The 13791-nt window shown below is 37.0% G+C and overlaps 1 protein-coding gene across 1 annotated transcript in view; it reads right to left on the bottom strand.

Moving 5' to 3' along the window:
* Nucleotides 1–288: 288 nt before the first annotated feature.
* YES1 (YES proto-oncogene 1, Src family tyrosine kinase) overlaps nt 289–13791 on the bottom strand; it is a 50820-nt gene continuing 37317 nt past the window's right edge. Inside the window, exons 3-12 of the mRNA XM_087755435.1 lie at nt 12334–12433; nt 11110–11208; nt 7969–8072; nt 7620–7769; nt 7252–7407; nt 6797–6976; nt 4390–4466; nt 3887–4040; nt 3183–3314; nt 289–2381 (exon numbers count right to left, since the gene is read on the bottom strand). Coding sequence (XP_087611561.1) covers nt 2173–2381; nt 3183–3314; nt 3887–4040; nt 4390–4466; nt 6797–6976; nt 7252–7407; nt 7620–7769; nt 7969–8072; nt 11110–11208; nt 12334–12433 — 1361 coding nt within the window. The 3' untranslated portion in view covers nt 289–2172. The remainder of the gene's footprint in view (nt 2382–3182; nt 3315–3886; nt 4041–4389; nt 4467–6796; nt 6977–7251; nt 7408–7619; nt 7770–7968; nt 8073–11109; nt 11209–12333; nt 12434–13791) is intronic.

A 13791-nucleotide genomic window follows, 5' to 3' on the forward strand; every position in this document is an offset into this window, starting at 1 on the left:
CTTTGGTCCCCCTCCCACTTCCCCCCCCCTCAAATAAGCAGATGCAATCAAGGAGAAATTTATTTTGAACCAATTCTGCAAAACAGTTCAACAATGCCATACTTTATAAAAATACTTAGTTACATAATTAAACTTATTACTATTTATATAAAAAGTGTGAATGTGAATTTTAAACTCTGTTAGGGTAAGAACCACATCAAGGTCTTCAGGTGAAACAAATAAATTTTCATAAACATACAAACTCTTTTGGAGAAGTCTTATAATACACAACCATTTACAATGAACACGTTCATTAAGTTAGTGTTTTATTCCTTTACTATACAAGTGTTATTACAATGAACTGTTCCATTCAGTAATTAAAAATCCAAACAATGCCAGTGTCATTTTTGGCATTTTTTGTTATAACTGTATTAATACATAAATCCATATGATTGTGTTATTCATTTTAAAATATTTAGAAAAATTAAAATTCCATTGTCTTTTTTGGGTTTTTTGATTATTTTTTTGTGTGTGTTTTTTTTGTTTTATTTTTGTTTTTCTTACATAAAGCCCTTTTAAAATTTGATAACCACAGATGTACAGGTGATGAGCGATGATGAGGGAAAATGAAAAATGATGGCACTGTTCTTACAAGCATCTGTTTGGTAGTTGGATTCAATGTAGTGTAAACCCATGAAGAAAGTTAAGTTTAGTACCAGAACTATATTACCAGCTTTTCTGAAATTCATTTGTTGGGTAGCTTTACAATGATAATATGAATTCCAATCTGGTAGCTAAGTAAGAGTCTAGTGTTTCAAAATTAAAGTACATAAGCTTGATCAAAAATTCAAGAACCTCATGCAACTTGTTGTGTAAAAGACATGATGTTATTGCTTGATATGTCAGTAGCCAAAGAAAATAAACCTAGATGTAGTGTCAGCTGGGCTGAATGCCAGCAAATTTCCATGTCACTATATTTGGACAATATTAAATATATTTTATCCCTTTAGTTTTTAAACTTTCACATTTTCTTTTGTTTATTTTTAGTTAAATAATTCCGTAGGAAGGGCAGAAGTGGGAAGAGCAACTGCATGTAAGTGTGTCTTAATAGTCAAGAAAAGCAAAAGTGCAATCAAATCCCTGAACTAGTGACAGCTAGCATTTGTGGCACCCACCCTTGTTAACATATATAAGCCACATACAACAGTACCAAACCTGTCTCTGAAAAAGGACTAAAAAGTGGCCATTTACCAGCTTCAGTCTTGTTTTCCTGGTGAGCTTTGTTCAGGTAGTCTTCCGATACAAAAGCTCGCTGTTGGATTGGAGCTTAAAAGATTAAAGGCTTTCCCCCCCCGATTGTATTACATAGCTTCAAGTTCAGATATCGTCATACTTTATCAACACAATTTTATAAAATATTACCTCATTTTCTAGTTACCTTCATTATTCTTAATTAGCTATGCAGAAAGAAAAAAAGAAAAATCTCTCATGCTACTTTCCAGTTATATTAATACAAGTATTAACACAGTGCATTATGCTCTCTAATTTCACTACTGAGGTCTACCATTTAGATCAAGTTTGTCATTCACTGTTCCAATTTCTCTTTTAACCTGCCTACCCTAATTAAGTCCATGCAAGAGGAAGCTTAAAGATCAAGACTATTTATCAAATACAGTTGTACCATCTTTTTTTTGGGGGGGGATGGGTGGGGGTGGGGGGCACACACATGTCATTTTGAACACAGGGAGTTTTACAGAACTGGAATAGAATTGCTTGGTCCCACAAAGTTCTTCTGCTTTAAAAATGTCTTACCCCAAGATCACTAATTCCAGACAATTTCCTCTTCAGTAGAACGATTATCAAATGTTGGGAAAATAAAGGATTTGAAACATTGTTTTTTCTGCTACTGTTCACACCAACACTCATTTTTCTACCCCGTATTTTCAGTAAGCTTCCTTTGGACCCTGAAAATAAGTTGGGAAAGAGGAAAAAAACAAAAACATGTCATTGGTAAATTAGATTATAACACTTTAAAAGTGGTTTTGTGCAACTGCATTATGAAATTCCAGTTTGCCATTAAGAGCATGCAAAGTAGCGAAGATTTTCTTTCCTTTGATTCCTTACGGATGTCAGGAATTCTTTGCAAGTCTTTTTACATTTGGCAGATTTGTGCATGTTATATAGACTGTTGGCTTATAAATTGTCTCCAGGCTGGTACTGTGGTTCTGTAGCAGTAAAGTAGTCCTCCAAGAAAGACTGTATATATTCAAATGTTGGTCTCTCATCAGGGTCCTTCTTCCAACACAGTTTCATTAACTCATGGAGAGACTCTGGGCAGCCTTGTGGGCAAGGCATCCTATATCCACGCTCCACTTGTTCCAGAACTTCCCGATTCACCATCCCTAAAAAGGAAAGCATGTTAGCTCTGAATGACATTATGCAAAGAACAGTTTCCCGAAGTTTTTCAAGCGTCTCTCCAGCCGCAATGCACGTGAATCTACGATAACAGAACCTTTAATGAATGCACTTTATAATGCATGATTTTTTTACATTTTGCATTAAATACATTTTCTGAAAATTATTTCATTACACTAGTAATTCCTCAGTACCTGGTCCTTCTTCCATTTGTATACTTTCTCATTTGTATACTTTCCCACTGCCTTGGGTCTGTCCTTTCAAAAAGGAGATTTAAGCACAAATACCTTCTGCCTGCCTTCGGTTCTATTCAGGGACCACTTAATTTGAACTCAGGCCAAGAAAAAGGCATTTTATACCTAACAGAACTGCCTTAACAATTCCAGTCAGAGCAAAATATCTGACGAAGTATGTTACATATGTTTAGTTTCAAAAACTGGTCTAGCAGGTTCACGCTACCAATGCTCACTGTAGCCTGGGAAAATGTCAAAAGTAGAAATTTCAGGAACAGACAGATAGGAAAATGTAAGGATATCCACTAATCTGAAATGAACTATCAGTCACATTTACAAATGCTATTATCTTAAAACACTTCAAAAATATTTAATAGCTAATCTGTAAATAAAACAAAGTAGCTTTGTGAACAAAGGAACCAGTGAAGCGTGACTTAAGTTTCTGTCTCCACTTGTCAACTGTGGGCTCTGAATGAAGGCAAAAAGTACAAAAGGTAACTTCGGAAACACACAATACAAGACAGAAAGGAAAAATCTATTAAATTTCCCTCTTACCTGGATATGGCACTCTCCCCTTTGTTACCAGCTCTGTCAGTAAAATTCCAAATGACCACACATCCGACTTGATTGTAAACCGACCATACAATGCTGCTTCTGGAGCGGTCCATTTAATTGGAAATTTAGCTCCTACAAACATTAAAAAGACAGATACTCAATTTTCCCTTGTTTATGCATCATTTGCTTACACTTTGAAATATTTTAAAAAGAATACTGCACTCAAATTTTTACATTTTGCTTTGTTGACAAAATTTAAGGTGGTTTTGTATTTTAATATTTCAAGCTGGAAAGCAGTTTCAAACTAGGGCAGCAACGAATGGCTACAGGTTTTGGAACCACTTAAGACATCTGGGATTCTCAATTAAATATGTTTCAAAAAGTGAGATGATCTTCAGAATCTGATGAGCAACCTCTCTGGAATCTCAGCTCTCTTCAAACTGTAGCAAGTTTTACCCGAAACAAATAAATAAAAACGTTTTTTGAAAACATACGCAAACTGCCAGATAATTTTGAACATTCAAAAGTTTACTAAAATTGCACTTAGGCGAGGGGGACACCTAAACATAGCTGTGAAAGCATACTTATATGTGTAATCTTTATTCATGCACACAGAATACACAGGCACATTCTACTAAATGTAGTAGATCTAAGTAATTCAAATGTAACTGGTCTTATTGATTCAGTAAATAAATCGGTCTTACCTTGTCTTGCAGTGTACTCATTGTCCTCTATTAACCTTGCTAAACCAAAGTCTGCTATTTTACACACAAGATTGTCTCCTACAAGAATGTTAGCTGCCCGGAGATCCCTGTGGATGTAGTTCATTCTTTCAATGTAAGCCATGCCATCAGCAATCTTAAAAATAAAGTTTTATTAAAGATTATTTTTCATGACTATATACATTTATCCCAAGCATTAAGCTGTACCCCTTTATTTTATCTCTTTTCTGATTGTGTAAATATAGGAAGTATAGCATAGCAAGTTTGTGACAGCACTGATTAGAGTGTGTCTGGCTATACAGTATCTGCTAATTGGGAACTAGACTGTTTCTTTTTGACAAATTACAAACCTACAACAGAAGACGTAAAACAGAACAACATACAATAGCCAGAGCGTTCAATATTTACATTTAGTTGATATCTCATATAGTTTCAAATCTCTTCTCTAAGCATGAAATACAGTTCTCTTGGTTTATACAACGTACCTGAGCAGCCATGTCAACCAGCTGTGGGAGTTTTAAGTATTTCCCTTCTCCTTCTTTAAGGAAGTCTAGCAAGCTGCCTGTAACAGATGACCCATTTGGGGGAAAAAAGGCAAAACCAAAACATTAATTTGACCTGAAAACATGAATGAGATTTTTTTTTTTCCTAGACATGATGATTTACACATTCGTCTCCCAAAATCTGTGTTTGAAAACCCATCATTTAACAGAATACATGACTCAATGACGGTGCCTGTAGTTGACTCTGCCCTGATAACTAGTTAGTGCAAGTTTTATCCAAGTATTTTGGAATCCATTTCAATAATTCAGATAACTGAACACTAATAAAACAGACAGCTGCTTGATGATTATATGGCAATACATAAGGATTTTTCCCAATATTCCCGGTTGGACTTTTTTCCACAGTGAGATTTATAATTACAGAACAAAAAACGTCCTATCCATTACTTATATTTTTCTGCCAGCTCCAATTATATACTAGATAAATGCTTCTGAAATTGTTGCTTTTATTTTGTTGCTTTTTCTTCCTTACAGGGGAAAACAAGTATCTTCCATTCTTTACGCTATATTATCTTCTCCCATTTACATAATGCAATCATGTCCAGAACATTACAACATGAGTAGTATTTGAAATCAGTTCCAAGGACCTGCGCTCCTTTTAAGAAAGTAATCTTTACACATGTGGTAAAACTTTGTCTCTGACATAACAGATCTCCCTACAGATGTTATTATGCCATAAGGGTATAGGAACATGATCTCTTTCTTAAGAAACTGGTGAAGACCGATAGCTAATCAGTCTCATCACAGTCAAAATTACAACAACAAAATTACAAGTGTGGTGATGACGGGGAAAAAAAAAACCACTGAACTGCAGATCTTGCAGTGGATTCATGGCTGTAGCTGTGAATTAGATACTTCCAATGTGGTTTTAGTCACTTGCTGGATTTTTGCATTGAAAGCAAAAGTACAGCAGGCCGGACCCACACTGCTGCTGAGGTTTGTTGTGTGTGTTTGCACAGACTTTTTCCCATCTTGGTTTATGAGCTCAAAGGACTGAAGAGGAGCAAAGATTTCATGCTGACCTCTAGTAACCTGTCCACACTGGAAAAAAATTTGGGTATTGTGCAGTACTTATCCACCTCTTTTTCTTGTAAAAAGAGAAAGAAAAAGAAAAGGGGAAAAAAAAACCGTTCTACTAACTTTCAAGTATGAACCACGAAAGAGGTTTTATGTTTTTTGGTAGAATGTGAGAAGTTTTTCAAATGAAAACAGAGGCTTCCAATGGCATTTTGAATCCATAACTTAGACAAACATGCAACTACTTTTCCAATTCTTTACTTCTGCTTTTGCAAGGAAACATCCCAGTTGCAGTTTTAATCTTCACTTTTTCTTAGGCAGAATGCTATAAAGCATTTTTTTTCCTGATTGCCTTGCCAAAGCCTGATTTCTGAACAATGAAAACTGATTTTGCATGGTAGCTTTAAAATCTGACAGAGAGACTGTCTAGTGTTATTTAGGAACAACAACAACACAGAAGGAACTTTTTATACTTTCTGTTCCTTTCTACCTTTTCAAACTTACACAATGCTTAAAAACCCCATCCAAACAGGAAAAAAAAAAACAAACCACAAATTTGTGGCAGAGTACTGAGCACAAGCACCCACTCTCTTGGACTTCAACATTGTTTCTATTTCTTACCAGGATAGCAAAATTTCTCTGTGAGGTGAACAGAAGTCTGCATATTCTAAAACTGGAATAATTGACTTGAAAATCTGCTGCTTCTTAACAGTAATATGCTTATGATGTTTATTTCTACATTGAGCCTAAATCTCTAAATCTCTGTTTCAGCAGCCGGGGGTAGGGGGGAATGATATAGAGCAAGGGAAGAAGGATGAAAGACTGAAAACAAGGAGATAAAGGAAGGAGTCTGAAAAAAACCCTCAAGCATTTTAAAATTTACTATCACACTGCTGGAAAAGAAAAACTAAAAAAACACCACAAAAAAACCCAAGCAAAAAACCCCAACTGATTCTGTTGCTGTGAGCACGATCTGTCTACAGGCAGGTGTATTCTCATAATAATATTCCCAGCTATACCATCCAATTTAAATGTAACAGGCAGTACACACTAAAAATGAGGAGAAGAAAACCCAATCTTGTACTTGGAAGATTAGCAAGGGTGACACAGATGTGCAAAAAAATCATACCTCCACCCACGATCTAAATCAGAACTGCTTCAAGTAGGTCAAGCGTTGCTCATTTTAATTTAATCAAAATTACCACTTATACTCCAGTCAGCTTAAACCTAATGTTAATTAAACATTTAATTTGTTGCCAGGCTCTTAAATAATCTTTTAAACGTAGTATCTTCAAACTATTCTGTCACACACCTTTTGTCATGAATTCAGTGACGATGTAGATTGGTTCCTCAGAAACAACGGCATATAGTGGAACAAGTTTGTCGTGCCGTAATTTCTTCATGATCTGAGCCTCTTGCAGGAAAGCTTCTGGCATCATCGTACCAGGTTTTAGTGTCTTAATCGCTACTTTTGTGGTTCCATTCCATGTTCCTAGAGAAACAAATTAGATTTTATTTTCCCCTATAATACCGAAGAAATTTTCTGCTGAAACTGTTTGCTTTTTGCTTCTGTTTTGTTAGCTAACAGTATAATTATAAATTAGAACTATATTGAATATTATTTACCTTTATGTGACTGATCGTAATTCGTACTTTTTCTCTTTAATTGTTTATCAGATTATCTTTTCAGATCCCAATACTGATTTACTTAAAATCCTATTAAAACATTCACACAAACAACTGAAAGGTGTCACAGTAAGCTCTTACCCATCCATACTTCACCAAAACATCCTTGGCCCAACTTAACTTCCAGCCTCAAAGATTCTCTAGGAATTTCCCAGGCATCTTTTGCTAGTCCCTGTGTTTGTGGTTTCACAGTGGGACACACAGTTGTTAGCTTATGACACAGCCCATCGGCATGTTCTGGAAAATGGAAAAAAATAAGCTTTGTCATTAAGCAGGAGTAAGACTATAACAAAAGTAACATCCTAATGTTCATAAAAAGAACTAGTCCGTTTACTGTTTGTCACAATTTTATAATTATGATTGTGAATTTTAAAAATAAGCTACATATGCAGTTTCTCTTCCTGATCATAGGCACAAGGTAGCATTGGGAGACTAGAACTTAGGCTTACCTCTGTAGTGTTTCACCAACTTCTGTAGAGATTCGAATTGTGCTCTGGTTGTGATATAGTATCCACCATTGTCAAGTTTTCTGATTTTGTAGTGTTTCACATTATCACCTCTGACCTCATCCCAGTCACGTATGGAAAGGGAGTAAGCACCTAGGAAACAAGTCATACTTGGTTCTTCACCAAAAATTTAGAAACATATTTAACATATCTCCCCAACTCTCATTAGACACATACACGTGTACACATGCATATGTAAAATGTGATAAGACATAAAAATGGTCATTATGTCCACCGTCGCAGGGGGCGGGGGGGAATGGGAGGGAGAAGAGATATACATAAATATACACACCTTTAGTGGTTTCACTCTCTCTTACTAAGAAAATACCACGCTGGTTCCCAGGATTTAAAAGTAGCCTTTCTGCATCCTTCCTGCCCATCTTACCAAAATACCACCTAGAAAATGTTAAAGAAAACATGTTTAAGTAAAAGCTTTCTATACAAGATTTAGAAATCTCAAGCATTGACTGGACTACTAATCTCTCAAAGCAGTTACAGATCAACAAAAGTAATGACATCCATATAATCAAAAGATGACCTATTTCTATGTGACTCTCATTTCTATTGTTTGCAAAATATATGTAGAGAGGCCTCTATCTGCAAATACTATGTTTTTCTGATGGTTTAACAACGGACATCAACAGTACGCATCATCGAAAGTAACACTTTTGTTCTGGTTAAGGATTTCACAGGTCAAGCTGAATCAGATGACAATGAAATACTGTCAGGAGCACACTCAAAACACTGCAGCAGCCAAAACTACCATCTCTAAGAAGTTAAATCCAAATATTTAATGGAAAGTGGATGTGTATAAATATCATCAGATCATAGGTTCATTCAGGTTGGAAGGGGCCCTTGGGAGGTCTCTGGTCCAGCCTCCTGCTGCAAGCAGGGTCAGCTGTGAGATCAGACCTGGTTGGTCAGGGCGTTGTCCACTCCAGCCTTGAAAACCTTGAAGGATGGACCCTGCACAGCCAACCTAGGCAACCTGTGCCACTGCCTGGCTGTCCTCAGGATTAAAAGGTTTCTTCTTATATCCAACTGTTCCAACTTCTGTTGCCTCCTGTCCTTCTGTACCTCAGTAGAGGGAGCACTTTTTTCTACCAATCGTTTAGAAACAACCCTTTGGTAGGTATCATTTGTCTCTGAGTAACACTCCATCTTTGTTGCATCATTCTGATACCGAAAGTACGCAGATGTTTTAAAACACCTGTGTTTTTTCTTTCCTTAAGTTCTTTCACAAAAGGAATTTCTTCTATGCTCCCAAAGTGTTCGTCATCCTGAACAGCCTGCAAACAGTTCTGTCCTGAGCCAGTGATAATTTTAAGGTCCATCTCCCACCAAATCCCCAGACTTTGAAATAACACTTATTTCTAACTATATTTTATTTTAATTGTGTACCTCAGAAGTCACAAAATGATGCAAAGTGTAAATTTCAAACATTTTCATTTGGGACTGTCATACCATCAAGCCATCTGGCTTCATGAGTGTTGGGCGAAGAATAGTAGTATTGGAAACTGCTGCAAAACAATGGTTTTCTGGGTGAAACATTTTGTCGTGGAAAAATGTAGGTAAGGAGGGGTCATTTTGTTGGCCTGTGAACAGAATGGCCTGTGCAATCACTCGGGAACTTGAAACTTATTCTTACTTTTTATTTTATTTGCAGTTTGACTGCTCAAATAGATATGCAAAGTTAGAATTGGGTATCAGAGTACATATACTTGAGACAATTTGGATTAACCTATCATCTTACTGAAGCAAACTTGAACCCTAGTAATTACTTCACATGAAAATGTCTCCTCCCTGGACAACTATGACAATTTACAAACTATATCGTAAAGTGTTAGTTTATGTCATTACCTATAAAATAAAAGTAGGGTATGCTTGGGGGGTGTGTGTGTGTGTGTGTTTTGTTTTGTTTTGTTTTTTTTATGAGCTTTAAACATTTACATTATGATACCATTCAAAAGCCACACAGATAACATGGATCCTGTCACAAGCAGTTTTTCATATAAATGCCTTCAGGCTTAGAAAAGAGCACTTAAAGAAAATCCTAGCAATCTGGGGCTGTGCATTGCTTTTGCACTCGTAACCCCAACTGCAATCATAACACAAAATCTACAAACACTATCAAAGCCCAGGGCTAACAAATGAACTCTGAAGCAAATAACTTTATTCCAAATGCTGTGATGATATTTAATAAAATTAGCACTAGTTCTTTAAAATAGTCCATTTAAAAAACCTTCCTCACTCATCACCCCTCACTCTTACCTCTAGTCATCACATAAACCTATGACAAATCCCACCACTCCATTTTGCCTGTCTTTAGGAGCAATACTTTCTTTGCAGAAACACTGCATTCTTACTTTGCAAAGGGCTATCGTTTCCATTTTACCACCACTGCTGTTGTAATGACAAAATGCTTTTATTGCATAGTTTAAACAAAAAAAACCCCAACTTTTTTTCAAAAAATCTCAAGTCAATAATTTTATAAGCAGCTGAAACTCAAGGGCATAAAATAACAGCGTGTCTTTGATGCAATCACTTTTCAACAGCAAAGAGCCGGGTGAGAGCAGCAGCAACATGCTAAAGTCTCAGCTTGAGATTCAGGAAACATCTTGGAAATTGGGCACTTTTCCCAGAAGTGCAGTAGCAAACACAGAAGTGCCCAGATCATGCATCAGGGAATTGCTTATTGGCAATACCATGCCTGTATATTGAAGCAAGAGCTCTGGAGCTTTGTATTTCTAGTACAACAAATATAATTAATCCCTTAGAACAAGTATCACCTGAAACTGTACCCCAACTCAGTTCCGACAATAACTTCATGTGATTCTGTAAGTGCTCTGGGATCTTTGTTTGTAAATAAATGTAGGAAGTACTGGTACCCAAAGCAATACAATTTTCCCAATTCATAGTAGTTCTTAGTGAGCCTAACAATTTTGTCACCAAGAAAGTTGTTATATATTAATAGATTAGCAATAACTGTCCACGCAAATGTTTTTTAAGAATGTAAGATTAGGTGCTATCAAGGATATAGCTGATCTTGAATTAGCGTTTGGCAAAAATAAGGATAAAAACCTAAAGTTGATGGTGTGTGAACTCTTTAACTAAAAAACATCCATTTTTGCTTTATATGAAACACACTGCATGTCCCCCAATTCTTGTCTTCATTATCGCATTCTCCCATCCTTTTTCCTTTAGCCCTACATACAGCAAGCAGCCATAAAACATTTGCATAAGTGTCCACCTCACACTTACTAATAATTACACCTCTGACATCATCCAAGTAGCACTGCTATCTTTTAATTAGTAGTATTATCCTACTTGACCCTTAAATGTTACATATACTGAATTAAAGGAATAGTATCACCACAGGGCACAAAGCGTAGAATGGATAATAAGAACAGATTGACAGGATACAATGTCTTACTCTTCTGCTTGAATGGAGTCTGCAGGAGCTACATAATTGCTTGGTATGTAGCCCGTTTTTCCCGTAGCAATGGATCTTGCTTCCCACCAGTCTCCTTCCCTGCAATGAAACATCAGTTATCTCTTCCACATATAAACAATACGTCATTCCCTAGCACCTATAGCATCCTCACATATGAAAGGCAGGTTAAATTTAGGTAACGTGTTATTTTAATTACGAAGGCATCTAAAATAGTTTGTGCTGCACCTAAATATATTTTTCTTTTCTTTCTAAGCAGCATGAGCACCTCTCAGTGGAATTTTGCATCTTAAAGATTTAGGGTTTGGTTGGTTGGTTTTTTTAATGTAAAAGGAATTTATCAATATATGCAAAATGCAAACCTACAACAAAACGTTTTATGGCAGGGATGTGTAAACAAACTTCCCAGTTTTCTAGGCTTCACCTGCCTCTCCCAGATCATTCTGCCAGTATGCCGACAGTGAGCAATAAAGGAAGCAAGAAGTCAGCTAATATAATTAGAGAACTGGACGAATGAAAACTGCTACATGTATGAATTAGAACTATCACCGCAGCCAAAAGCTGCGTGTAAAGAAATCTCCAAGGTGAACGAATTATTTCCTTTTCACTGGACTTCTAGACATCAGGCTGTAATACCGTAACGCTGCTGCAATTGAACTAGAACATCAAACTACTCAAACTCTCCGAGCATGCATTTCACTGTGCGGCCAACTAGGAGACCTTCCACAGCGAGATGTCTCTGCCTACAGGCAGCGCACTCGCCTCCAGCATTTGCAGTGCAGTGCTGCCGGCTGCACCCACCTCCCTGTGAGATATGGAAACGCATCAGGGAGAATATGCAAGGTGCGGAGCCTGGGATGGGACAGTAAGTGTCTCTACCTCTGCTGCCCCAAAGGGGATAGCTGTGTCTTGCTGGAGCAAGGAGTGGAAGGATGCCACCCGACCAACTGAGGAGGAGAGGCTTGGGGCTGCCCCAGTCGCTCCAGTTCTGCATCTGCACACAAACCCTGACCTCAGCCTGAAGGTTATTGTCTTAGCAGTATCAGTATTTTAACCCCATGCTTGTTGAACATTGCATGCACTCAAGGAAGGGGGGGGGAATCAATCTACTCTTCACTGAAATAAGATATGCAGATTTCAAAAAGAGTTAAGGATCTATTTATTCCCAACAACAACCAACTGAAGTCTGTGAATGAGAACACTTACGTGTTATTTATTATCTGGAACCGTTCGCCTTTCTTAAATGAAAGGTCATCTGTAGTTCTAGCTTCATAATCATATAAGGCCACAAATACAGTAACACCACCTTAGGAAAAAGAAAAAAAACCCATATGATATAGCAGTAACATTGCAACACTTGATTTGAGGACTCGTCTGTGAAACAACTCATCAATTTTGATTTGGAAGCAACTAAACACTCTGGGTTGCATCTCATTTTGGAAGCTGGATCAATGATTAGCTCATTTCTTAAGAAAGAGGAAAGCCTATAAACAGACACCCTAAAAATATGCTTCCACACAACAAAAGGCAGCTAGATATATCACTGGAAGTACATTAATAATTAGAGCACTTATATACAGAAACCTGCACAACACATCAGCAGTAAAAAAAGCTAGCTTCTTTATTAAGCTAGCTTCTTGTTAAGAAATGCAATTCTATAGAAGATCCTACACCACCACAACGGTGGACCATCAGCCACTAATTTTCACAGAAGTAGTTTCCTGTTGAACTTAGCTATAGCTAACTGATGCGTTCCCAACTTTCTGAGGTTACACATCAAGATCTACTCAAGGAATTGAACCAGAAATAAAAGTATTCTGTTGATGACAAAGACATTTATCTGCTTTAGGACTAATGATTTTTTTAATTCCATCAAGCCTCCCCATCAGTGAAGCAGACCTTTGCTGAGGATGATCCATTAGTGCATTACTCTAGAGAACAAGGACTGAGATACGTCACACGACGAGCAGCTGGACTCCACCAACCCTAAGGAATTTGCTTCCCCATCCTGCTGCTGGAATAGGGCATGTTGTTGAACATGTATGTCCCACAAACAGGATATAGGTGTGAGAGATGGATGGCAGGGAAGCTCCTATACTTACGGTAGGAAAACTTTTTCTATTCTTAAAAGAACTCATCTATAAAGCTGGGCTAAAAGAGAAAGTGGGAATGAAGAACAGGCTATATGAGATGTACAAGCTATGAGCAAAAATAAAGAACTATGTACCATGACTAGGAGAAAGTTAAAATAGAAAACTGCAGAGGGGCAATTCAGAAAGACTTTTTAAGCTCTAGAAACGCTATTTCACAGTCCAATGGGCATTTAGGAAGCCTAATGATAGTCCAAGCAATAACTTATTTTTAAATGTGTAATATTGCATCTCTAAGCTGCACATATATGTACCAGGATATACATGGAAGACCACCAACAGAGACATGTTGCATCTAATTTTAGATCTTACAATTAACATGACAGTGATCAGAAAGGAAGAATACATAATGAAATGGGTATTGTCTACATCTTATACTCTTTCGCCATGTACACCTTCTGACGTAAGAGCTCCTAATCACTTAAATATTTTCATTTGATGTAGAATCTTCCTGTGATTACAGTCTCTCAGCAGGCCTCAGCTGGAAATGAATTTACAGTTCCTCTGAGAAAAA

The sequence above is a fragment of the Nipponia nippon genome, unplaced genomic scaffold (assembly GCF_047370975.1).
Source record: "Nipponia nippon isolate SJK-2023a ecotype South Korea unplaced genomic scaffold, ASM4737097v1 scaffold_1, whole genome shotgun sequence".
Classification (NCBI taxonomy): Eukaryota; Metazoa; Chordata; class Aves; order Pelecaniformes; family Threskiornithidae; genus Nipponia; species Nipponia nippon.